The 25,048-nt window shown below is 37.2% G+C and overlaps 1 protein-coding gene and 1 pseudogene across 2 annotated transcripts; one reads left to right on the top strand and one right to left on the bottom strand.

Annotated features, from left to right (window-relative positions):
• The first annotated feature begins 4,649 nt into the window (after positions 1-4,649).
• si:dkey-243k1.3 (endonuclease domain-containing 1 protein-like) lies at positions 4,650-9,096 on the top strand. 2 transcript variants are annotated; one of them, XM_031283786.2, is made up of 6 exons: positions 4,650-4,882; positions 5,041-5,119; positions 5,208-5,308; positions 5,431-5,557; positions 6,142-6,298; positions 8,101-9,096. In XM_031283786.2, the coding sequence occupies exons 2-6, from the start codon at positions 5,042-5,044 to the stop codon at positions 8,490-8,492; spliced, it is 855 nt and encodes a 284-aa protein (XP_031139646.1). In that variant the 5' UTR covers positions 4,650-4,882; position 5,041; the 3' UTR covers positions 8,493-9,096. The 2 variants fall into 2 exon arrangements, with proteins under 2 accessions (XP_031139646.1, XP_031139647.1); XM_031283787.2 differs by having other exon boundaries at positions 4,656-4,882; positions 5,431-5,545; positions 8,101-8,492.
• LOC116038893 lies at positions 8,522-19,065 on the bottom strand (annotated as a pseudogene).
• Between the last annotated feature and the right edge of the window lie 5,983 nt (positions 19,066-25,048).

Here is a 25,048-nt window from a genome sequence, read left to right as displayed (position 1 = left end):
GAATGATATGTTTACATTAAGACTCAAAGCTCACAGATGTAAGCTGAATGCAACTGCGCGACAATCTTCCATTCCTTTATTGCTTTTTACTGTGTGTGTGTGTGTGTGTGTGTGTGTGTGTGTGTGCTTGCGTGTGTGTGCATGTGCGTGTGTGTGTGTGTGAGTGTGCGACTGAAGGTGTGTCAGACATTGTTGGGTGAACATACAGACACTTGTTTTTATGTTTGTGTGTTTTGTAGTTAGCTGTTGACTGTCGGAGCATTCGATGCAAGAAATATTTTTCTGTGAACAGACAATAAAGTTTTATCTTATCTTACACTTTAACTTTTTAATAGCTTTTTTTGACATTCTATTAATCAAACTAAATCCTTGCAACTGTGTGTTGGTTTCTGGTTGCTTTATAACCACATGTTGGGCATGGTTTACTTAAAGAAGAGACTGTTGTTCAAAGCTATTTGATACAACAATGTTGAAACTATACTATGACGTTTTTCGACTTAATATACTGACTTTTTTTTTTACATACTTTATTTTAACGACTTTTTTCAACAAACTACACTATGACTTTTTTTTAACATACTATACTATGACCGTTTCGACATATTATACCATGACTTTTTCGACATACTATACAATGTTTTTTTTAGTACTTTTTCTGACGTAATATTCGGACTTTTTTTGACATACTATACGATGAATTTTTTCAACATACTATACTTTGCTTTTTTCTATACTATGACTTTTTTCCATATACTACACAGACTTTTTAATGACTTTTCATCATACTATACTATGACTATTTAATGACTTTTTTTTCGACATTATAGTATGACTTTGTTTGACAAACTACACTATGATTTTTTTGACATACTATACTTTGCCTTTTTTTTGACATACCATACCAATATTTATTTTTATTTTTCGAAATGCTATACTATGACTTTTTTTTACAATTTTTTTTCAACATACTATACTATGACAATTTTGAATATACTATACTGACTTAATCACTTTTTTTGACATACTATACTATGACCTTTATGACTTTTTTCGACATACTATACAATGTCTTTTTAATTACTTTTTTCGAACAAACTATACTATGACTTTGTCATCCCTTTTTCGACATACTATGACTTTTATCGATATACTATTCAATGAATTTTTCATCAGTTTTTTTGACATGCTATAATATGACTATCACTTTTTTTGACATAGCCTACCTATACTATGACTTTTGTTTTTTTTAAAAAAACTTAAAATATTCAATATTTTTTAAAGTGCCCATATTATGCTCATTTTCGGGTTCATAATTGTATTTTGAGGTTGTACCAGAATAGGTTTACATGGTTTAATTTTCAAAAAACACCATATTTTTGCTGTACTGCACATTGCTGCAGCTCCTCTTTTCACCCTGTGTGTTGAGCTCTCCATTTTAGCTACAGAGTGAGGCATCACACTTCTATCCCATCTTTGTTGGGAGTCGCACATATGCAGTAGCTAGGTAAGGACTACTAGCTAGAAGCATGTCCCTCGTCTGCAGGTATTCCACACAAAGTTGGCAGTGCGCCCTCGTTTAGAAGAAATCTCCCGGCTAATCCTGCTTTGTACTGACCGAAGTTGGAGAAACAGCTAGCTGATGTGGTATTAGCTAAAGTGGTTAGCACACACCAAATGTTTCAGCCGATGACGTAGACGGCCCTGCAGATTTTGACCAGCTCACCCGGAGACTGAAGGCAGGATACATTCAGAAACCCGTATCTCACTCAAAACAGCATGGATGTTTTTTTTCCCAAGTTTGTATGCGTGTGGAAGCACCAGAGACACAAAATAACACCCCAAATCTCAGAAAAAGTGTTTTTTTCATAATATGGGCACTTTAAATACATTATTGGTATTATTCAACATTGAATAATGAAAATGAAATGAAATTCGTACTAATTAAAACCATTCCCACTTTTTTAACTATTCTTACCACTTCACCTTCTTCTTACGCAAATATGCCAGCAATCCAGTTTAGCTTTTAGCAATTTAGCTTTTCAGCATTCACAAGCGTTTTCTGCAGGAAATTCATTTTCTAGTTAAACAAAAGTTTCTTAAAGGATTAAAAACATTCTTGAAAAACATATCAGATTTTATTTTATTTAATACCAAAAGTAAAGGTTTGCAGAAATGGTTGTATTGTATCATAATATAATACATCATTAGATATTAGTATTAGTATTATATTAGTATTACTCATGTGATAATATGTAACCAGTATTGTATTGTTGGAGTTGGTTGAGGTGGAGCTAGTTTTTTAAACTATTTTGTATAGGACTGCAACAATTGATTATTTTCATTACAGATTAATCAGCTGATGGTTTTTTTTTGATTAATTAATTGATTGTCTGGTTTGTATAATTCAGAAAACAGTGATACATGCCGTACAATTACCCAGAGCCCAAAGTGACACTTTTACAATGCTTGTTTTCTCAAACCAATAGTCCACACTTCAAGCTGGAACCATGAAAGGTTTGGCATAAAACGACTCAAACAATTATCAAAATAGTTGTCAATTGATTTTCTGTCACTTGACTAATGGTTTCAGATGTAATTATGCAGTAAATACTGTTGGATAGTAATTTAGAACATATCATATTTCATAAGAAAAGTACAGTTTCCTCTGAGATGTAGTGGAGTAGTAGAAGGTGGAATGAAATCAAACACAGACCAGCAGAAGATAAAAGTAGTGGTGTAAAAAGAGATCTATCCAATTGCAGCACATTTCTTTTATAAAATGAATCAGTCTCTTCCTACTAATATACAGAAATTGAGATGGTATATCTGGCAAAGGATGACTTAGAGAAGTTTCTCCTTAAGAGGGAGGAGCTCTTGATTTCTAAATTGGGAATTTTAACCTAGAGAGGGTTATTGTATATGAATAACTAGACCTGAAGCCATTTTGTCCAGTATATTTGTTCTCTTAAATAGGATTATTTGGAAACAACAGGATATTTAGCTCAAAGATGGATGTGTTATGGTCAACCTAGTCTCGCTTTGCCAGACCCTCCTCCAAAGCGCGCTGGAGGAGAGTCTGGCTACTCCACATAGCATTCGGGGATGGGAGGAAAACATGTTCTGGTTTATTGGCTTTTTTTTTTTTAAACCAATCACAATCGTCTTGGGTGGTGGATAACGTAAATTTTGTATGTATGGTCATTTATATTTCTGTTGTAAATTTCTGTATCCAACCAATTAAAAAGATGATGGTGATTTTATTTCGTGTTGAATAAATCCTGGTGTACTGGAGAAGAGATGTGCGACATGTTTCAATTTTGGGAAGTCTCCATAAGAGCAAGTCTGCTGATGTGTCCTTGAGCAGGCTGGAGATTACAAAGTCGAGGAATGAGCTGCTCTGTAGCTGAACCTGACCTCCTGACCTCTCTGGGCACATAGAGCAAGGCAAGGCAAGCATATTCATGTTGCACATTTTAGCAACAAGGCAATTCTAAGTGTTTGAACAAAACATCGAAAGCATAAAGATCAAGTTAAATATCTTCTTCACATATTCGGAGCAGTTTTGTGTTAACTTAGAGAACTGGGAGGAATCCACATATGAGGTTCGCCAAAGCTTGTGCTGTGATCGTGGGAAATACAACACATGAACAGATATCTTGGTTTTACCTAATCTAAGCTGGCTTTTGGAGATTGTGAGTGAATCTGTCAAAAGCACATGTTGTAAATATTCCAGGAGGTCAACTTAATATCAAATAACAGGAATGAACATCAGTGTTTTTGTGTTATTAGAACACATTATTAGAGTCAGTGACGAGTGTAATGCACTGGAACACACATTCCACTTAAATGTCTCATCTCAGCATCACCACAAACTCAGACTCCCTGTCTGACTTACAGTAACTGTGTAAAATGATCTTGTTTCCAAAGAATTAGACAGTTGCTAAAAATAGACTGTTGTTTATTGGAAATGTGCTTGATTTCATACAGTATTAGGCAATACAAGACTTAAGTCTCAAAACCACTGGTGGTACTTAGATCAAAAGTAAAAATACTCAATGAAGAAAAATGGCATTGAGTAAGCATGACTCATGATTACCTTAAAATATTATTACTCATGCATAAATGTAAAAACAGGATTTTAAAATGCTTTAAAACCAGTGGAAGAAGTACTCAGATCTTTAACTTAAGTAAAAGTAGCACTATCACAGAGTACAAATACTCTACTGTTACAAGTAAAAGTCCTGAATTCAAAATTTGACTTCCTAAAGGTACAATAGTATCAGCATCAAAATATACTTAAAATACCAAAAGTAAAAGTACTCAAAAGAAAAGATTGGCCCATTTCAGAATAATGTTTATTATATTATTGGATTTCAATTATCGATGCATTAATGTGTACATCACTTCAATGTTGCAGCTGGTAAAGGTGGACCTAATTTTAATAACTTGATACATCTGCTGGGAAGCATGTGAATTTCTAAAAACTAAAGTTATCAAATAAATGTAGTAGAGTAAAAAGGATAAAGTAGCAGGACATGGAAATACTCAAGTAAAATACAGTTGGATGACATGAAATGAAATGTCCTCTTCATATACAGTATGTTATTTCACATCTTTACAAATCCCCCTGGGAATCATACCTTAGCAGTGCTAATATTGGCAATGTACATATCACTGTTCCATTTTCACACACTCTCTATTGGTCATCCACATCCACACCTTATGTGGTGACTAAATTCTGGTTCATCGCAAACAAATATCATGTGTTAACATGAGTTCAGATAAAAGCAAAGGCCAAACAAGGTGAATGGTGAGGAGAGCTCATATTAAAGGCCAGTTTCTGCTCAGGGCAGACTGTGGCGGCAGCCAGGTGCACTTGCAGGTGAGTGGAAACAACAAACACAGAAACACAGATACTACAAACTAATTGATCAGTGGACTAAGCTGTTTAAGTAAAAATACACACACTGCCTTGTTGAACAAAACATATATTCACATGTTTATCTTATGTTCTTTGCAACTCTTTTTCGTTTTGTCCAGGATGCAAACCTTGGTCCATTTGTGCACTCTTCTCTCGCTTCTCTTCTCTGTCCGTGCAGATGTCGTTGAACGTTTTGAGGTTTGTGTCCTTATATCTTTAATGAACATTAAATATGTGTGTGTTGTGTAATTGACTCACTTAGGACTCTTGTGTTATTTTGTCCCAGGATGTTCCAGAATGTATGAGGTACTTCTATAAAGAGAAGGTGCCAGAGTGGGGGGCTTCTACACCCGGTGCTGCTCATCTCTGTCAGCGCTTCATCAACAGGTAGGGAAAGTGCGGAAAGTGGAATTTAGACCTATATACTACATTTACGTCTTAATGTTTCATTGCAACACTTATGTGTTACTTAATCTCTAAATCACTCTACTTAATCTTTGCACCACCAGGTACCACTTTGCCACACTGTATGACACCAACCATCGTATTGCTGTCTATTCTGCCTATCATTTCCAGCCCAGCAATGGGGGTGGCAGGGAGAAAAGGTGGTTTGTAGAGCCTCAGGTTGGTGTACTGGTGTGTACTATATGGGAATCTACAGTATTGATGTGGTCAAAATCACCAGAATGTGTGTCATAACTATCAAGTATGGAGAGGACAGTATAATGTACTGACTGTGCTGTTTCTGTTATTTTTGGTAGAGTTTGGGTTGTAAAGAATTGTGCATAATGCATTGATATATTTCAGTACTCAACTTACAGTCCATGGTGCCAGGTGACCTGCCAAAAAATTTCTTATTCACAATGAAAATAAATTGACACACTGGGAATACTTAGAATTTAAATAAGGTGCCAAAGTGCATAAACAAGCATCAAAATAGAGTTTGATTATATACATATAAAATAATATAGGCCTAGTGTCAATCCTTCTGCTAAGTGAATTTAGTCAGTTAATTAGAAAATAAAGGACTTCAAAGAAAGATGAGTTTTGGGCCTTTTTAATGTTGATTCATTTTATTTGGTTATTAATTTGGTTTACCTATTCATTTGCCCCCAGCTTTTGCAAAAGTGGACCCCAGGCAAAGCCAGTTGAGTACTCCTGCTATATGAGGCCCAGTGACAACCTCTGTATGCTTAAATCTGAGCGTTTTTGCCTTACAGCTGGTAAGAATGTCTTGGCAAGCAGAGATGAAGGATGGGTACTGGCTGGAGAAAGACCACCCTGGGGTCTACCAAGGAGAGAAACAGGCTCTGAATGAGGACTACACACACTCTGGCTTCGACCGTGGTCACCTCAACCCCAGTGGACACCATGCAGGTAACGGAGGTTGAACATGGGTGATTTTTGGGATTGAGGTCAGTAGGTGGCAGTAGCCACCAGATGAAGGTGTCAGTTGAGTTCAACAGGGGTGATGTATTGGAGACCTCTGATACAAGCGGTGGTGGAAGAGGTATTCAGATATTTTACTTGAGTAAAAGTTACAATACTAAAATATAAAAATACTCTTTTACAAGTAAAAGTCCAGCATTCAAATCTTACTTAAGTAAAAGTAAAAAAGTATTAGCATCAAAATGTACTTAAAGTACCAAAAGTAAAAGGACTTATTATGCAGAATGGCCCATTTCAGAATAATGTTTATTATATTAGTGGATTATAATTATTGATGCATTAATGTGTAAGCAAATGTGTAAGCATAATTTTATTGTTGCAGCTTGTAAAGGTGGGGCTAGTTTATATCACATAATATACTGCTGTGTAGAGTAAGCTATAATAATAATAATAATAATAATAATAATAATAATAATAATAATAATAATAATAATAATAATAATAATGACATACAATAACAATACATCATAATACATCACAATCTATAAGTTGATTTATATATTGTATTGATAATTTAAATCTATAAATTGTAACGTAAGTTATCAAACAAATGCAATGGAGTAAAAGTATGAACTAGCCTAAAATTGAAATACTCAAGTAAAGTACAAGTGCCTCAAAACTGAACTGAAGTACAGTACTTGAGTACATGTACTTCATTACATTCCACCACTGGATACAAGACGGAAGGATTATTGCTTTAAATCAATGCTTTAGTGATCCTTAATGAAAGAAGGGATTCTCTGTGTCCAGTGACATTCCCACCAATTCACATACTTGTCATTTAAGATTTAAGTTTGTTGTTCATCAACTGATATAAAGATAACAAATCAATGATAATCAAACAACATATCCACCAAATTATAATCCAGTCCAATCAATGATGCACTGTTTTTTTGTGATGATCCCAATGGCAAAATGGCCCCTCACACTACAAGTTCACTTACTTGATAATGGAAGATAACGTGCACATACAATAATTAATATTGTTTTACTCATGTTTAACAGTTTAACAGACATGCATTTTTTTGCATTTGAGATTATTTTGCTGTGATATAAGAGGATCATATAATATTGACAGATGTAGAATAACAGCCTTCTGTATCTAAACACAATCCTTACAGCTAAACTTTGCATCAATCTGTATCAACACTGAATCATGAAAGGTAGATTTACTTTATGGTTTTTGGTCTCTGGTTTTGTCAGTTTGATGTCTCTTTTGTCTGGTGTCATAGCAACCATTGGACAGCTACACTATGGGAGGCTACAGCCAGAGAAATATTTAAAATCTTATCTCAGTCCTAAATTATAAAGATCAGTTAATATTAAATAGGACCTTTGCAGATACTTAGTAATTAAATTGCCAAGTCTGTTTCATATTCATATTCATACGTTTAACATAGACAAAAGGGAATTGCTCATACAAATGTTCCATGTTTTATTTACTTGTGATCATAAAATTAATCTGCAGCAACTAAATATTTAATAATCTCAAATCTAAGAAAAAGATTATCATGAAGAAACAACCATTTTAAAGTATTATTTTGGTGAAATTTTCAAACCTGGCATAATGAGAATGTTCCAGCTACTACTCTACACATCTATTTGGTATTTTTTTTCTCTCTCTCTGCATCCTATCAAGCCACCTTTACAATACACAACGTTATTTTTTGTCCCACAAAAACTTTTCTTGCCTGTAAAAAACATCCTGTAATTCTCCATTCATCCTACAGTCCCCAGCCGCAATGCCACTTTCACCCTGACAAATGTGGTTCCTCAGAACCCCAAGCTGAACCAGAACGCCTGGAGGATCCACGAGTCCCAGCTCACTGACCTTTTCCGGGACAAGTGCTCTAAGGCCTATGTGCTGGTTGGTTCCATTCCCTCTGCAGACAACTGGATTGTGAAAAACAATGTGAAGCGTGTCAACATCCCAGACTACCTGTGGAATGCCTACTGCTGTGTGGACAACAATGGCAGACCCATTCAGAGTGGTGCTGCCACAGCGAGGAACACAGAGGACAACTGGGTGGAGAAGCTCTCTCTGGATGAACTGGGAGAATTCCTCCAGCAGTTCTCCAAAGAGACAGTAGGGGAGCTGTTTTACAACAACTGCAGGGCATAAAGGATGACAAAGGGACGGTGAAACAATAATTGTTGATGCCATTCACCCTTTAATGTCATTACATTACATTTTGTATAACCACGAAAAGCTAGTTTTATTAATGATTCAAGTGTGTTAGTACAGTAAAATCTAATTGCGTTTCATTACATTAGATTACATTAATTTAGCTTAACACTTATCCAAAGCGACTTACAATAAGTGCATTCAGCGATGAAGATCCCACCCAAAAATTACAAGAATCATGCAAGTACATAAAAATCATCAAATAAGCAAAAATAAAAACACTGTTGCCCACATGGTGTACTGTGTGATACAATTCAACAGCTTTAATGCATCCCTTATTATTATTATTATTATTATTCAACCACAACTTGATGAATGAAAATAAATGACAGTGACGGTTGTGTCTTTTTCATTGACAGTAAAGACAATTATCAACATACAAAACTGGAAAAAATTAAAAGTATCTGCCTTATGCAAACACAGCCTGGATCAACTATCATGTACTGTACTGTATTGTATTAATGAATGAATTAAATTATTTTTCTTGTTCTGTCAAAAAGATAAACCACCCCTTGTGGGTTACAGTATAAACACAATCCAAGAAGCAATTACAGGAATTAATGTAGAAGTAATAGTGTAACCTTTAACAACCTAAGAGCACATGACCTACATATGAAAGACACAGCTTACTTTTCCACAAAAAAAAGACATCCAAATGTCTTTAAAAGTATTAGAGTAAATATGACCCCGAAAGAGGACCTGAGATTTACCTTTCAATTGGAACTAGTAATTATTATAGACCGGCACCCATCTCAATGCACTTTTAATCAGCTGCAGTCTGAAGCTCAGTCATACTAGACCATAGGGTGATCACTCCAGGGAGGCAGGTTGGAGAGTTTCTTCTCAGTGGCTCTATCTATGGGCCAACCCCAGGCCTTAAAGAATCCCGTCAGGTTCATCCCCACAGCCTGGGAGAAAGTCACAGCATAGAGGTTCATCTTTCCGTCGTTGTCACTGGGATAGTTGGTAATCTTGTGGTAGGCAGCAAAGACCTTTTTAAAGGCATCCCAGCCAAACTTTCCTTGGAGCTACATAGAAGTAAACAGAGGTTGAGGATAATTTCAATAGACAATGGGTTGATGGAGGAATGAAAGTTTATGAGAGAGTTAACACGTGACCTGCAAAAAACTAGAAGTCTTAAGAGGCTACTTTAGACACATGGCAATGGGGCTGTCCAGATTCTAATGTTGCTTAGTCCGTACGTCCATAACCTTAGTCCAGAATATCTTATCAACAGTTATTGGATGAATAGCGATGGAATTTGGTAAAGACACACAATGAATTATAACTAAAATCATGACTCAACGAGCTGCACCATATAAAAATGTCTACTTCTCCAATGCAAAAGACCTCTACTTCCCCCAGAATAAAGGAAGAAAAATTATTCTGAAGATGGGAGTTGAAGACCTCTTGTAAAGCAGTCTTAGTGAGATGTTCCAAGGTCAGCCTTCCTACTGGTTTACAATTACGAACCACCTCATGGCTGAACATGGTGTTCATTATGCACAATCCATCACTAGCACAAAAGTCCAATAGGCTGAGCCTGACCAGGCCCCATGGTGTAGGCCTGGCCACCAGGCACTCGCTGGCAAGCTCCCAGGTACTTTCACATTTTTAATCAGCAGGTTGGATATATCAGAGATTTCAATCATATCAGAGTTTACTAGTTATGATTCAATTTAGATGTTGGCCGGAAAAGTATTTACATGTTGGAGACTATTAAGGTAACTCCCATAGTGTATGACATTATTGAGCTCAGCTGCACGTTATGTTACCATAACATTAACATGAAAACATGCTAAATGTTAGTTAGCATGCTCTTCTAACTTCAGGCATAAAACTAACAACAGCCATCCAACTATATAGGTGAGCCTAGGCTGACAAAGTGCAGCTGAAGCTGACCAAGTAGAGTTGGAACTACAGAGCTGAAGCTGCCAAATTAAAGCAAAAACTGACAAAGGTCAGCTTGACAGGTAATGCTGAAGAATATTGTACAACATACAGAGGACAAACCGCTTTGCATTGTTGTTTAATTCACTTGCATTTCTTGCCTGTGTACACTTCCAATTTTAGATAAATGTTGATGCCACTGTGACCCAAGCATATTTCCTCTGCAGGATGTAAAATGCAGTAATTCTCTTTCACCTGCAAGTATGTCTCCAGGGCCACCCAGATTGTCCAGTCGCTGAGTTTCTTGCCCCCCTTAACATACTCGTCTACACGTCTCTTCCGCTTTGTTAAGGTCATAGATGAATGAGCCTGCATTGAAGATGTTACACTCATTATATTATAATGTTAACCAAGGGGAAATAACAGGGCTGAAAAACAATGTGATCACAGAAATAAATACACTCTGTTATTAATGTATCACAATACATACACTTACAGACTTTTCTGGGCCTTGGTCATTTATCTAAAATAACATTTTTATTTACTCATTTACTTCACCTTTTCCCTGTTGAGCCCCAGCACCTCTTCATGAACATACACTGACCACAGGTTACATGTACACTCTGTGGTGTGTGGTGGGAACTCCCAGCAGGTTCTTTGTTGGTTGTGTCCCAGTTCATGAGTTTCTCCCCACAGGCCTTTGGTTCTGGCATCACCTGGTCTGACCAGCTCATTTGCTGATTCTGTGTGGATCATGACTGGATAGCCGGAATGCATCAAACCTGGATGGTGAAAAATTAGTAACACAGTGTTACAGGAATGTATCTTTACAGTTCTAAAGCTATGCCAATGCTCTTTACGAGCGATATCTCCCAAACACATCCTCTGGAGTGACACTCAAACATTTAGAGAGGAGTTTCCATTTGTGAGTCACTGAGCTCACCATTGTGCATGTTAAACGTCATTGAATTAAAAACATTTTCAATTAGAAGTTGGCATTTTAAAACGTATATACTTATATATGCTTTTTATGTGTTTTCAATATATGGTAACAACTAATAGTAGTAGTGCTAGTAGTAGTAGTAATGGTAGTAGTAACACACAATGTTGCTAATAATACAGGCCTATAGAGCTCAATCAAAAACTGCAAAATGTACCATGCCTAATAACAGTTGTATGTCAATAGTAAGTCATAATCCTTAAGCAATAAACTTGTTCACCCACTGTAGATCTTGGAATTGTACAGCAAGCACATGGGATCTGGGACTAAGACTGAAAATCAAACCTTTTTCTTTCAATTTAATCATTTATAAACAGGTTTAAAGGTTTAAATAAAGGACACACCATTCTTCTTTTTCAGCACATTCAGTGGAGAAATCATTAGATTGAACATGTGAGAATGTGACAGCAAAATACACTTACCAGCAGAAATCTGTACATCTGCTACAATGCGTTCTTTGCGGGCAAATTTGTGTGGTATGACAGCCAAATCTGCGATGCCCTTCATTATGTCGTTCCAAAGCACTGCCACCTCATCAATGCGCTTCAAGTCTCGAACAACAGCTGATGGTACAGTAAGGATGATGTTGTCAAACTCCAACTCTGCCCAGGGTGAGGGAGCTGTGCGCAGCTTCGACCAATCAGCAGCTGTTGTCACACCTAAAACGGACAAAGGTTGGGTGTTGGTGTGAAATCAAAACAGAGCTTTGAATTATTGTTATTATTACTCAAAAGTCCCATTGTAGGCAGAGTATACAGTATGAAGTCCTCATGCCAATACAAAGTGCTGTGAATCTATTCAAAGAAAACATACAAACTAGACCAGAAACTTGGTTCCTAGGCAGCAAACAGTTTCAGAACTGCTGCATGATGTGCATTGGATTCTCTATACAGTCTTTTGTGGAGCAGACAGTGACACACACTCACCAGACTTGTAATAAGGAGCAAGCACTGCCATCTGCACTATGACTTCTGCCTCCTCCACCTTTGTGTTGGGTGGAGCCAGAAGGTAGATGAGTCCCCCCCACAGGTTCGACACCTGCATCTTCTCTGTGGTCACAGGAAATCGCTCACAAACACTTGGTGCTCTCTTCAACTCGTCAGCCTTCAGTATGTCTGTTTGACAACCTATCTGGATCTGAGGAAGAAAGGGGATGTGTCAGTGCCCCGAGTATCTGTATGAAAAGTCTATTGGACAGTAGTTAGATTTATCAGTAGATGCATATAAGTCAATCAACACAAAACGGGCATAATATAGCATAAATAAATGGCTTCATGAAAGGACAGTATGTGGCATTTTAAACCTTAAAGTGCTCATATTATACTCATTTCAGGTTCATAATTGTATTTAGAGGTTGTACCAGAATAGGTTTATGTGGTTTAATTTTCAAAAAACAAAATATATTAAAATATTTTTGTTGTACTGCACATTGCTGCAGCTCCTCTTTTCACCCTGTGTGTTGAGCTCTCTGTTTTAGCTACAGAGTGAGGCATCTCACTTCTGTTCCATCTTTGTTGGGAGTCGCACATGCGCAGTACCTAGGTATGCACTGCTAGCTAGTCAGTTGCAGAGGATGAGGGCGTGCCACGCTAGCAGCTAGGCGAGCATTATAACGTGTGTTACAAAGTGACGCACATTTGTCACGGAAGTAAAGGCTGGACTACAATAGAGCTGTTTGGAGCAGTTTGTGAACAGTGTTTTCTCTGGAAGATGGTAAGTCCCTTTGGGGTGGACTTTGGACTTTTTCACTTTGTAAACCTATAATGTCCACAAAAATATAAATAACACAATAAAGGAAAGGGAAAAAGCCAAAAAGCATAATATGAGCACTTTAAACAACAAATGAAATGACCATGCCATTTGAAAGGATTGATTGCAATTATGATATTTTAATTTCATGACATGCCTGATATAGATATAACATTGATAAATGTTTGCTCAATATAAACAAATAGAGGGTGTCTTTTATGGTAAGCCGTTTTAACATAAAATGTAAACATTTTTGATCTCAATAATTAGAATTTTTAGATCAGAAATTAATTATTGAGCTCAAGCCAATCTTTGATCTCAATAAATGAATTATTCAGCTCAATAATTAAAAATTTGAATTATTGTGCTAAATAAATGATAAATAATAAATAAAAAAATAAATTTTTGATTTTAAAAAGTCACATTTTTTATCCCAATAATTCTCATTTTTTATCTAAAAAATTCATATTAATGAGCTTGAGGGGTGGGGATTACATTTGCATTCTGGTGTAGATGTTGTTTTCTGCCTCCCATAAACAGTAGGAGAGGTACAGTGCATCATGGCTGCGCGTGTATTAGATCAAGTCTGAAGGAAAATTTTTACAATTGAAAAACCGTTGCAGCGAGGATCCACAGGATGCCATTAATTGCAAATATTTTCTAATGTTATCGCAAATTTGCATCCGGTTAGAAAACCATTTGAGAACAGAAAACATTTCGCAAACTTTTAGAAAGTTTGAATGAGCTGAAGTCAAGCATCCCTTGAACATGGCTGGTGATGGGAGATTAAATGCTGCCTTGATTGTGAAGAAAAGAATCCCTGAAAGTTTCTAACTCTAATTCCTGTCTAGAGGCAGGTTATTGCACGGTTGCGCTTTCTGACATCCCGGCGCTCCCTATGCCTCCATGTTAGCTTTTGCAAAGTGCTCATAAAATGTAGTCAGATAAGGCAAGTTTCCACAAAAAGTTGATCATTGTCTGCCACTTTTTTAACTAACTACGCCGATTGGTTTCCTTCATGATTAAGATTCATATCTGCAAATATAAGTAGATATGTGCATCATTTTTTATCTCAATAATTCGCATTTTTGATCTCAATAAATGAATTATTGAGCTTGATAATTCAATTTTTTTTATCTCAATAAATGAATTATTGAGCTCAATAATTAAAAAATGCGAATTTTTGAGATAAAAAACTGACTCACAAATGCTAATTACCCTGAATTTTTATCTAAATAATTGAATTATTGAGCTCAATAATTTGAATTGTTGAGATCAAAAATGTTTAGATTTTATGTTAACAGCTCAACATAGGCTTTACATATTATGATGCCCCGCGTGAAAAAAAAAAAAAAAAAGATTTTGGGCTACTGACAGAATGGATTTGACTTAGTCTCACTTTGCCAGACCATCCACACGCTGTGGAGCGGAGGAGGGTCTGGCTACTCAACATAGCATTCCGGGATGGGAGAAAAACATGCTCTGGTTTATTGGCATTTCTTAAAACCAATCACAGTCGTCAGCTTTAAAATAGTTGTGCGAGAGAAAACTCAGATTGGACAGATAGTCTAGCTAGCTGTCACAATTTATCCTGTAGAGATCTGAGGAGCGTCAACCATAGTCCTCATAAATCTACCAGAGTTTAGAATTCCAACACAAAGAAAGCGGAAGGAAACAGAAATACATGCATCCTGAGGAATTTCCTGTGGCACCAGAGCAATCCAGGAAATGGAACGTCAAGGATATAGATTACATTTGACTTGACTTAACTTGGTAATCTGAATTAGCTGATAATTGACAAAAATGTAATGAGCTCAGTAATTATTTGATTTTGTGTACTGTACCGTCCAGCTCTTGTTGACGATGTTTGCTGGTACGATTATCTTGGTCTTCATACCAGGAGAAAGGTACAGACCTGTACTGATCCACTCAATCACTCCTGACACACATACAAAGAAACAAAGAAACGTTATACTCAGAGTTACATGTAAGGCACAAGAGACATTTTACATTCTTCATATAAATGCAATGTAGTACCACACACACACTACTGTGACATATCAAATTGTATACAGACAAATTACAGGTCTGCAAGTTTATCTCATAATCATTTTACACATTTGTTCACAACAATGTGGACTTACCTGCTGTGTTAGTATTAATCCTTATCCTTTGGTTTTCAACAAAGGATAATTTTCTGGCATCAAGGGGATATCCTTGATGAGGAAGGGCAGGAGGGCATCAGGATCTGGGGAAGTGTTATATACCGCTGCGCCTAAACTGAGGAGTAGGCGGCCTTTTGGACTCTTAACAGGGTTCTTCTCACTCACCTTGACATAAAGGGAATATATATAGGTATAAAACAGATCTCTGTAACAGAACCTTGGTTGGATTGTTTGCCAGTGATGACACAGTGAGGGCGACAATATAAATGAATGGGCCGTTCAGAGAACGGCCACTGCACTAGTAGTTTTAAAGTCTGAAGGCCATATAAATCTCAGTAGCAGGGAAACTAACCTCTGACTCAATAGTACTGCTCACCAGCATATGTATTGTCCACAAACTATGCACATTATATTACTATGGTACTATATTACTATTGTTTTGCAACTATTTTTATTATACAGTTCTTTTTTTATGTGCGATGTACTGTAAATAGTAAACCATAAAAATGGAACTAAATTAATGAAACTTCATAGATTCATCAATAAACTATAAAGTCAATTACTGCCTACCTGTGGCATGCCGGACTTCTTCAACACATCAGTAAAGAAGGACAGCACCTGTGTGTAGGAGTAGCTGTCATAAGCCTTCATGTTCAAGAAGTTCGGGGTCAGACTATTTAGTTGTTCCCAGTCATGCTTTGTAAGTTCTTCGCCCTGGGTAATATGAGCAGCAAAGCGACCTAGAAGATGGCGGAAGTGGTTGGTGTCTTTCTTGTCCTGGCTAGGCTTGTAGGATCCTGTTTTATTTATAGTCACCAACACGCTTAACCCCATTTTGTTCAGGATCTTGTTTCCTGAAAAACAGATATAACAATAAAACATTTCAACTCGGCAAAAGATATACAGAAGATAATACTTTTCTAAGCAACCTCATATCTGTAAATCAAATTCCTAAAAGTAACTCTGATTAATGGCAAATTTGTTGTAAAACTCTGAAACCCCCTGGAGTAAGAACTCCAGGTCCTCCTCAAATTCCTGACCAACACTGTATCAAGGGAAAGAGGAGGGAGAGAGACAAGCACAGAGATATGAGATAGGTGGAGCAGGAAAATAAACTTCAAACTTAATGAATGTCCATTCTAATGCCCTGTATCAGTACTCATAACTTTAAAATTAATAAATGAATAGTTTTATTTCAAACAACATACAAAATTAAAGCTGCAAGCAGCGTTGGACGGGCTCTCGCTCCTCTTCGCGCATCAAGGTTACTGGCGGATATGATCCACGCGACCCTGCATTTGTGCAACCGTCGGAAATAGCGCGCATGGTGGAGTGTGCGCTGTTTGAGATGGTGTATTGCAAAAGTTGTACCAAGTGTAGGGGGCAGGGCAAACTGTCATCAATGAAAAAGGAACTCTCTGCTGAGTTCAATGATACCTGACACAGTAGTCTACGATAAATGGGTCATTAGTTATGACACACATACAATAAAATACAAATGGTACAGAGTAAACACTAAAAACATATCCACCTTAATGAAATCCAAGGTGCAGTGGTTACTTTTTAAATGGGTTAGCAGTATCTTTCCACAGATATTGAGACACACCTACTGTACTGGGAAATATAAGCTATAGGCTATATTTATATTTATAATAAGCTGTTTCTGCAGAACAAATATTTGAATAGATTCCAGTTTTACTTAGGTAGCTGCTGAAACATGTCTTGCACCAATGATATAACAGTCACACAAAACACAACCAGGTAGGTGCATTGATGCATTTAACAGAAAGACCTTTACTCAGACCAGGGAGTTTATTAATAGTTTAGGTAGCTTTCATAACATAAAACCACTATAAGTACAACTTAAAGTGCCCATATTGTGAAAAAATCACTTTTTCTGGGATTTGGGGTGTTGTTTTGTGTCTCTGGTGCTTCCACACGCATACAAACTTGGAAAAAAAACATCTATGCTGTTTTGAGTGAGATACGGGTTTCTGAATGTATACTGCCTTCAGTCTCCGGGTGACCTGGTCAAAACGGCAGGGCCGTCTACGTCATTGGCCGAAACATTTGGAGTAGGAAGAAGCTAAAAGCTTTTCGGGTCCTACCCTTTTTTTGTATATTGTTCGAAATAAAACTATTTATTCATAAATATGCATGTCCAAAGCAAGCCTTAAAACTTGGTGTCAAGTTTAATGTCAAGGGATTTTTCACGAGGTTTGAATATGCTGTGTTAAATCCTCTGGGATGGTGGAATGGGAAGTAAAAAGGTTGCCTGCCGATCATTTTGCCTCACATAAGCCTGGGTCGTTTTGGCTTTAACTCTAACGTTATTCATTTTTTTAATTAATTAAGTTAATTTATTTTATTAGGCCCTGCTACAATTGGCTGGTTTGGTTTTTCAATAAAATAGCCTTATCACAAAAAACATTTCAGTGAGATTGTTTAGATTCTGTGCATGTTTTAATGCAAGCAGTCTTTCATTGAAATGATCTTTAGAATCTTAGGAAGTAAAGTTAGGTCTATAATTAATAAAATGTGTTGTATTATGATTCCGCAGTGGATTATGGGTTGGCATATTACAATCTGCTCACCAGACGAAACCCTGGAATGTATTAAATGACAATTGAATGTGGAAGTAAATTGCTTCAGTGATAACGTTGTAAGTTTATAAGGATAGTCTAAAGAGGAGGATGGTCATATATATGTAGCAGTTTTTAGATTAAAAGATAAGTCACAAGTATGTCTGGCTCAACGGATGTACAATGCTGGGATAAAGCCTGACATCTGGAGCGTGAGAGACACGCTGGATGTCCCTCAACTCACACTTTTACAGGACAGTTGTGATTGGTTTAAAGAAATACAAACAAGCCAGAGCATTTTTCCCCTATTCCAGAATAGATATGCGATTATATATATATAATATATCTTGATTATATACAAATACAAAATGGAAGAGGAGAATACACTTACCATAAAGCCATCCATGAAGATGGGATCTGAGGGTAGACAGGCAGGCACTCTACCTCCCCCTGATGTTTAGAGAAGTAGATCCCTGCCACACCAGAAACCTTATTCCCCGCAAACTGAAGCAGCGTGTTCTCCTTAGGGTGACTTGCAGCCCACTTCCATGCCTGCCCCGCGATCAGCACTCCTCCTCCAGCTTTCAGAAATGCCACCAGGTCCTTTACGTCAGCGCCCACGCTGTAGGCATCTGTCACATACACACCCAACCCCAGACTATCACTGAAGGCCCCCACAACTTTGGCTTGGAAGCTGGATTTGCTGATGTTATCAGCAACTGCCTTGATGTTTTTGTGGACCCCCACAGACAGGTTGTCAGATCCGTCTCCTCTCAGCCAGGTCAGAGCGTTCTCTACCAGAGCAGGAAACGTGGTCAGGTAGCCCTCATGACCCAGAACCACAATCCTTCCACGGCCGTACAGAGAGGCTGCCATCAGGACCTGGCCTCGGCTGTTCATTGCTAAAGGAAAGGCATGGTCCATTAGCACCAGGTCACTGGGAACACAGGGGCCCCGGAGGTCCAGCTCTCTCAAGCCTCTCATCAGGGACACGTAGGCCCCTTCGTGGAAGGACTGGGTGGTTTTGGTGGACATGGTGAGAAGGATCGACGATCTGAAGGATGGATGGTGAGACTGGATGGCAGGATGGTAGAAAAAAGGATGTTGAGTCAGATAAATAATAAATTGTGAGTAATTAAGGTTTACAGGTGTACCAACATGAGGTGTGTTGTGTCAGTCAGGCTGCCTGGGGGAATATAAATAGTAATCATAAATGAAGCTACTAGGACAGCACTCCAATTTGATAGAATTTATTGCCACACAATACGGCAATACTTAGCGTGTGCTCAGGCAATTACAACCAGTACTCCACACACAGGTTGGTTTAATTATACAACCCATACTGCATAGGTGGAGTAAATCATCCACAACTAGTACATCAATCCAAACGAAGGGAGCCACAACCAATCCAGATCAGGGTTAGGAAACACAAACCAAAACATAAAAAAGCAGTGAACAATAATTTTGGTCTGTAACTGAATAAAACTAAATTCTTCAAGATAAACTAAAAAAACAAACTAAAACTACATTATCAGGCCAAAGAAACCAACCAGAAAAATAAAAAATAAAGTAAACTTAAACATGGACACAAAGGATTTCTGTTTTTTTTTTTTGCAGAAATAGAACAGACTTAACAATGGCACTCCAGGAGATGGCTCTATGCCTACAATTACTTTCTATTTAGTCTTGCTTTGCTAGACCTTCCTCCACAGCGCTGAGGAGGAGGGTCTGGCAAGTCCACACAGCATTCCTGGATGGGAGAAAAATATGCTCTGGTTTACTGGCATTTCTTTAAAGCAATCACAATCGTCCTGGGCGGCACTAGGCACAGAATGGAGCAACAGCGCCTCTGCAAAATAATCTCGGGAAGGAACTTGTTTTGGTGGAACATGTGTACATTCATAAGTTGTTTTAGTCGTGCAATAGAAAAGTCATTTCTTAAAACCAATCACAATCGTCATGGGTGGCGCTAAGAACCGTACAGAGCCTCTGTGTTGTGCGAGAGAAAACTCAGATTGGACAGATAGTCTAGCTAGCTGTCTGGATTTACCCTGCAGAGACCTGAGGAGCAGTTAACCATAGTCCTCATAAATCAACCAAAGTTTAGAATGCCAACACAAAAAAGCCCAAGGTAACTGTTGGAACTATTTATTGTTTTGTTATATTTAATAGTTAAATATTTAATTTTGTTTCTGTTTTGCTTGAATCATACAGCTACATAAAATTGTTTATATCATTAGTATTTTTATTTTGGTTATTTTAAGTATATGTGCTTTTGTTTTGAAAGTACCATGCAGCCTTAGCCACCAGGTGAAGTCTACATATAGGGTTGATCAGGTATGTAGGAGGTAGACACCGGGGAGGGCTAATGTTTTTTTACCAGAACCTAGAGACGCCATTGTTCCTTTGTTAAAAATGTTTTTTTGCGGAGAACTGGATAAATAAACCTCACAAAATGCCATCTCTGCCTGGACAATAAACATTTTTATCTCTAGTTAAGAGTCACTCATTCGGTGCCTCATTGGCTGTTTGATTTTGAGTTTTTAGTTTGTTTTGTTCAATCTGAGGACAAAACCCCCATTTGGTGGAATTTTCAGCGGCACCTGAGCAATCCTGGAAGTAAAACGTTGTGTATGTAGACTACTTTCTATCAGACACTAAATCAGTGCAGAGATTAAACATTAAACATCCTTGCTATTTCTACAGTTCTCAACTATCCTTTATGTCTGTATATGTAGCTACATCCGAGGCGCTACACCTGGCCCCAACCTGTAAAAATGAAATAAAATCTATAAAGACTGAACCTTTCTAAAAAATTAGCACACAAAGGCAGCTCTGAAAACTATAAAATAAACTAAATTATAGTTGAAATTAAAACTTAGATCCAGACACAGAATCAAGAAAATAAAAAACTATTGAAATGGAAAAACTTGGAAACTGTTATCCAATACAAACTGTTTGAAATGAAAAGACAGGGAAAACAATTAATAAAAAACAAGCAAATGAAATCTCCTCATTCAATCCGTTTGGAATGAGGGTGTTCAGGAAATGTATCCAGTATGTCTTTTCTTTGGAGAAGGTCTCCATCTTGTTCACTTTTAGGATCCAACACCCTGCCTTCGGAGCTTTCTAAGTATATACGTGAGTGGATCAAGTTTTTTTGAGGCATAAGATTGAAAGCCTTTTACATGAAAGACACTGTCAGGAATCCTGCGTCTTATCATACCTGAAGCCAGTCACAACCTGTCAACACTGATGAAATTATTTTCAAATCTAAAAGTACATTTACACCAGTGGCTAATAATTCATCAGTTGAAACCTACTGTTAGTTAGTGGAAAGAGATATTATGGCCTTGTGTGCCCAGACTCAACAAAAAACTGCCCTCTATCCTTATAGAGTCAGAGAGAAAAGCTGTAGCAGAGTTGATGAATAACAAGAACATTGTTATACGCCAGGCCGATAAGGGCGCTGCCCGAAACATCCATTGTGTGCAATAAATTCTATAAAATTGGAGTACTTCCATAGTAGCTTTACTTATGATTGTTCACTTTTAGGATCCAGCACTCAGCCTTCAAAGCTTACTAAGTATCTACGTGAGTGGAGCGTGTCCAGTCCTATTATTTAATATAAAGAGAGGAGAGAGAGGAAAGGAGGGACTATTACAAGGAGAAAATTTCAGAGAAAAAGAGGAGGGACTTGTTTTGTGTTTCCTAAGAAATATTTTACAACTGTGCTCATTGCCAGTCAATAATAAATCACTGGGGTTACCATCACTAATATCAACAGGTTTGACCTCTGACATCATTATGGCCTGACCACAAGAGGTCTTGTGATTGTGAGACATTTAATAACACACCATGTCATGTATAAACAGATAGGGAGTGATAAAAAGGAGCACAATACTACTCTGAAAAGTAGCCTTACTTTGGTATTTTATGACGATTTTCTGCTGTACGTAAGCCAAGGAAACCTATCTACCAACACTTGTAGATGCTAAAATATGTAATTTAAAACTTAAAAAAAAAAAAATATATATATATATATATATATATATATATATATATATATGTAATTTAAAACTTAAAAAAAATATATATATATATATATATATATTTTAATGTAGCCTATTTCTTATTATTACTGGCACTTAAAAAAAACACAAATTAGTCAGCATAGTTATCACAAACAACATTATTGTGGTCATTGCAGATTGTGTGAGTACTGCACGCAGCTGTCCACTAACTCATTGAAATATCACATATGACCATAATAAAAGAGAAGAAAAGAAGAGTCATAAAAAGTGAATGTCTGCTCAGGGCAGACTGATGGTGTATCCACACATTACCTTGTTTTTATAGCACTAATTCCAAATTTCTTGTATAATCAGAAAGAACCAGGTCAACGGTGAACTGGACACACCACACATGGTCTTGTTGTCTTTCACACTCTCTTTGTCTCTCCCTTATCAAACCTCAATGTGCATCCCATTGGACCAACACATTTCCAACTTGCAACTTTATTTTTGTCATGTACTGCAACTCCAGTATATGTAATCCTCTGTCCCTCTGTCTTACAATGCTTTGTCACAGCGAGGAACACAGAGGACAACTGGGTGGAGAAGCTCTCTCTGGATGAACTGGGAGAAGTCCTCCAGCAGTTCTCCAATGAACAAGTAGGGGAGCTGTTTTACAATAACTGATTGACATAAAGGGTGAAGTGAATGTTTATTGGTATATTTTCCAGTGACGGTAAAATTATGGGATTATTTTTGCGCCCTTAATTCCAAGCAACACTTCTCAAGTATCAAACAAAATCACTACCTCAAGCTAAAAAAATGTCATCTCTAAAGTAAAACAAACAAAACATTTGTGTAGTCGTAAACTATTTTTAATATATTTTATTTGTTTGATAATATGTCCTTTTGTTTACAGTTGAGTTGCTCTCTCCATCACATTTGCAGTTAAGGCAAACATGATGGAGAGAGACAATGGAGAGCAAAAGACAACCAAGATCATTGAGAAAGAAGCAGAGGGAACTGTTAACAAAAGGACATATATATTCTAAAATTTTCCTTGGGATGAATAAAGTATCTATCTATCTATCTATCTATCTATCTATTGAAGGATTTTATTTAAAATGTGACCGATTTGACCGGTCTGGCCCTAAAAAGGCCAGACTTAATCTGACTCCAATTCTTTGGTCACTATTTTGTGTTCGTTTACTGGTAGATCAGAGAAATAAAACTCAGGAATCAAATCAAGACCAAGATTCGTCCAGTTAAAGTTAATAACAAGTTTAGTGAATGGTATTGCAGAATACAAGTACATGTACATGGATCTGATACACAAAGGCAGAGTCTATATCTCCTAACGGACCGAGAGAGTTTCCCCTAGCATCAGGTGCTGCTAAGTTAATATACTGTCTATTTATCCATTTCTGTCCCATCCCTGGTGGTGCTCTCATCAGTTTGGATCCGGTCCAGATCTTCTGGCTCCAGCCGGCTCCTAACTAATTTGTAACACTGTATAAAAACATGACCTTGACTTCCAATTCTCAGCTCAGAAGAAGCAAGCTGCTATTGTTGGATTTTGAACACCTGTGTTTTAATCTCCAGCAAACTTAGTCTCTGCATTGAAGTTAACGATCGGGTGAGTGTTTTCACCACGTCTCTGATGCGTATTGTCTCAGTGGTGGAGGGAGTACTGAATCTCAGTACTTAAGTAAAAGTACAAATAACCAGAGACATATTTACTTAAGTAAAAGTAAAAAGTACCTGATTTTAAATGTACTTTAAGTATTAAAAGTAAAAGTACTTGCATAACGATTTATTCTCAATATTATAAATAAGAAAAAAAGTTGGTTAGTTCGTTAGTTTGCACCTTGGTCAGTGAGGGCGCTGTGTCTAGCGACCCGTGATTTACAAAGAGGTGGTTCAGTTATTTTGATGCTGAATTTGGACAGTATCCATACTATCCACTACCACAAACAAGGCCTTTTAAAGTCCTTATCCTAACCAGCATAAAACGGAAATATGTTGTTAGAATCGGAATGCGGTTGGTTTTATTCACGGATGTATTTTAAGACAGTTTTATTTCCTTTAACCATGGGAGCGTAAGCAAATAAAGTGTGTGAAGCAGCGGAAAAGGGGGAGCGGATGTGAAGACGTCCAGCCAAATAAATAAGATATGAACGCATCTTACGAAGCCTGGCGGAGAAGAAAACAACGCTGTGGAGAGAAATAGATGGCAACTATGATTTAAAAACGGGAATAATAAAAAAACAAACAAAATAAAAAAAAAAAAACGTAGACGTAGAGTGGTTTCCCCTCAGCCTCGATCGGCGGTTTGATCCCAGGCTCCTACGACCACATGTCAAAACTAAAAATGTCTTTTGGGTTAAATGCAGTAATTAAATTTCACTACATTGTACTATGTGTATGTGAAAAATTAAGAATAAGTTTTGTTTTTGTAAGTTAGACTTGTTTGGACAACTTCAAGTTACGCCCCCTGCTTCGGTCACAAATGGTGTTTGAGAGGGGATTGTTTTTTTTAGGCTATAGCCTACATTGTTTTCTTAGAACAATGCTGTATATTATAGGCTACCTTAAAAAGAATGGACCCAAACTCTAACTAATGTTAGAACGGTTGTGGGAAGACAGTTTTCTGGTTAAGGATAGCTACGTCTGTGTGAGCAGGCACTACCTTAAAGATTGCAGATATCCTGTTATTCTTAAATCTAGCTGCTACAGTAGCTGTATTTGACTACTTTTGGCAAATCCTGCCTCCAGCCAATAAAAAAACGATTTCACTCATCACCGCCACCACTAGACAATCTCTCTACCAGATTATGTTGTCTCTCTCTCTTCATTTGGCTGGAGAACTACAGTCTATGGTAGAAAAGCTCTCTCGGATGAACTGGGAGCAGTTATCTAATCATCCATTAGGGGAGCTGTTTTACAACAACTGCAGGGCATAAACTATTAAGAAACAATGAAATAATTTGTTCAGGTGTATTTGCACTTTTACATTAAATTTGTATAACCTTGGAAAACTATTATTCATATTACTTCCATATTGCACTATCCACATATTTAGTTCCATATGTGA

The sequence above is a fragment of the Sander lucioperca genome, chromosome 5 (assembly GCF_008315115.2).
Source record: "Sander lucioperca isolate FBNREF2018 chromosome 5, SLUC_FBN_1.2, whole genome shotgun sequence".
Classification (NCBI taxonomy): domain Eukaryota; kingdom Metazoa; phylum Chordata; class Actinopteri; order Perciformes; family Percidae; genus Sander; species Sander lucioperca.
The sequence above is the reverse complement of the archived record's forward strand: the minus strand, read 5'-3'. Positions and strand labels throughout refer to the sequence as shown.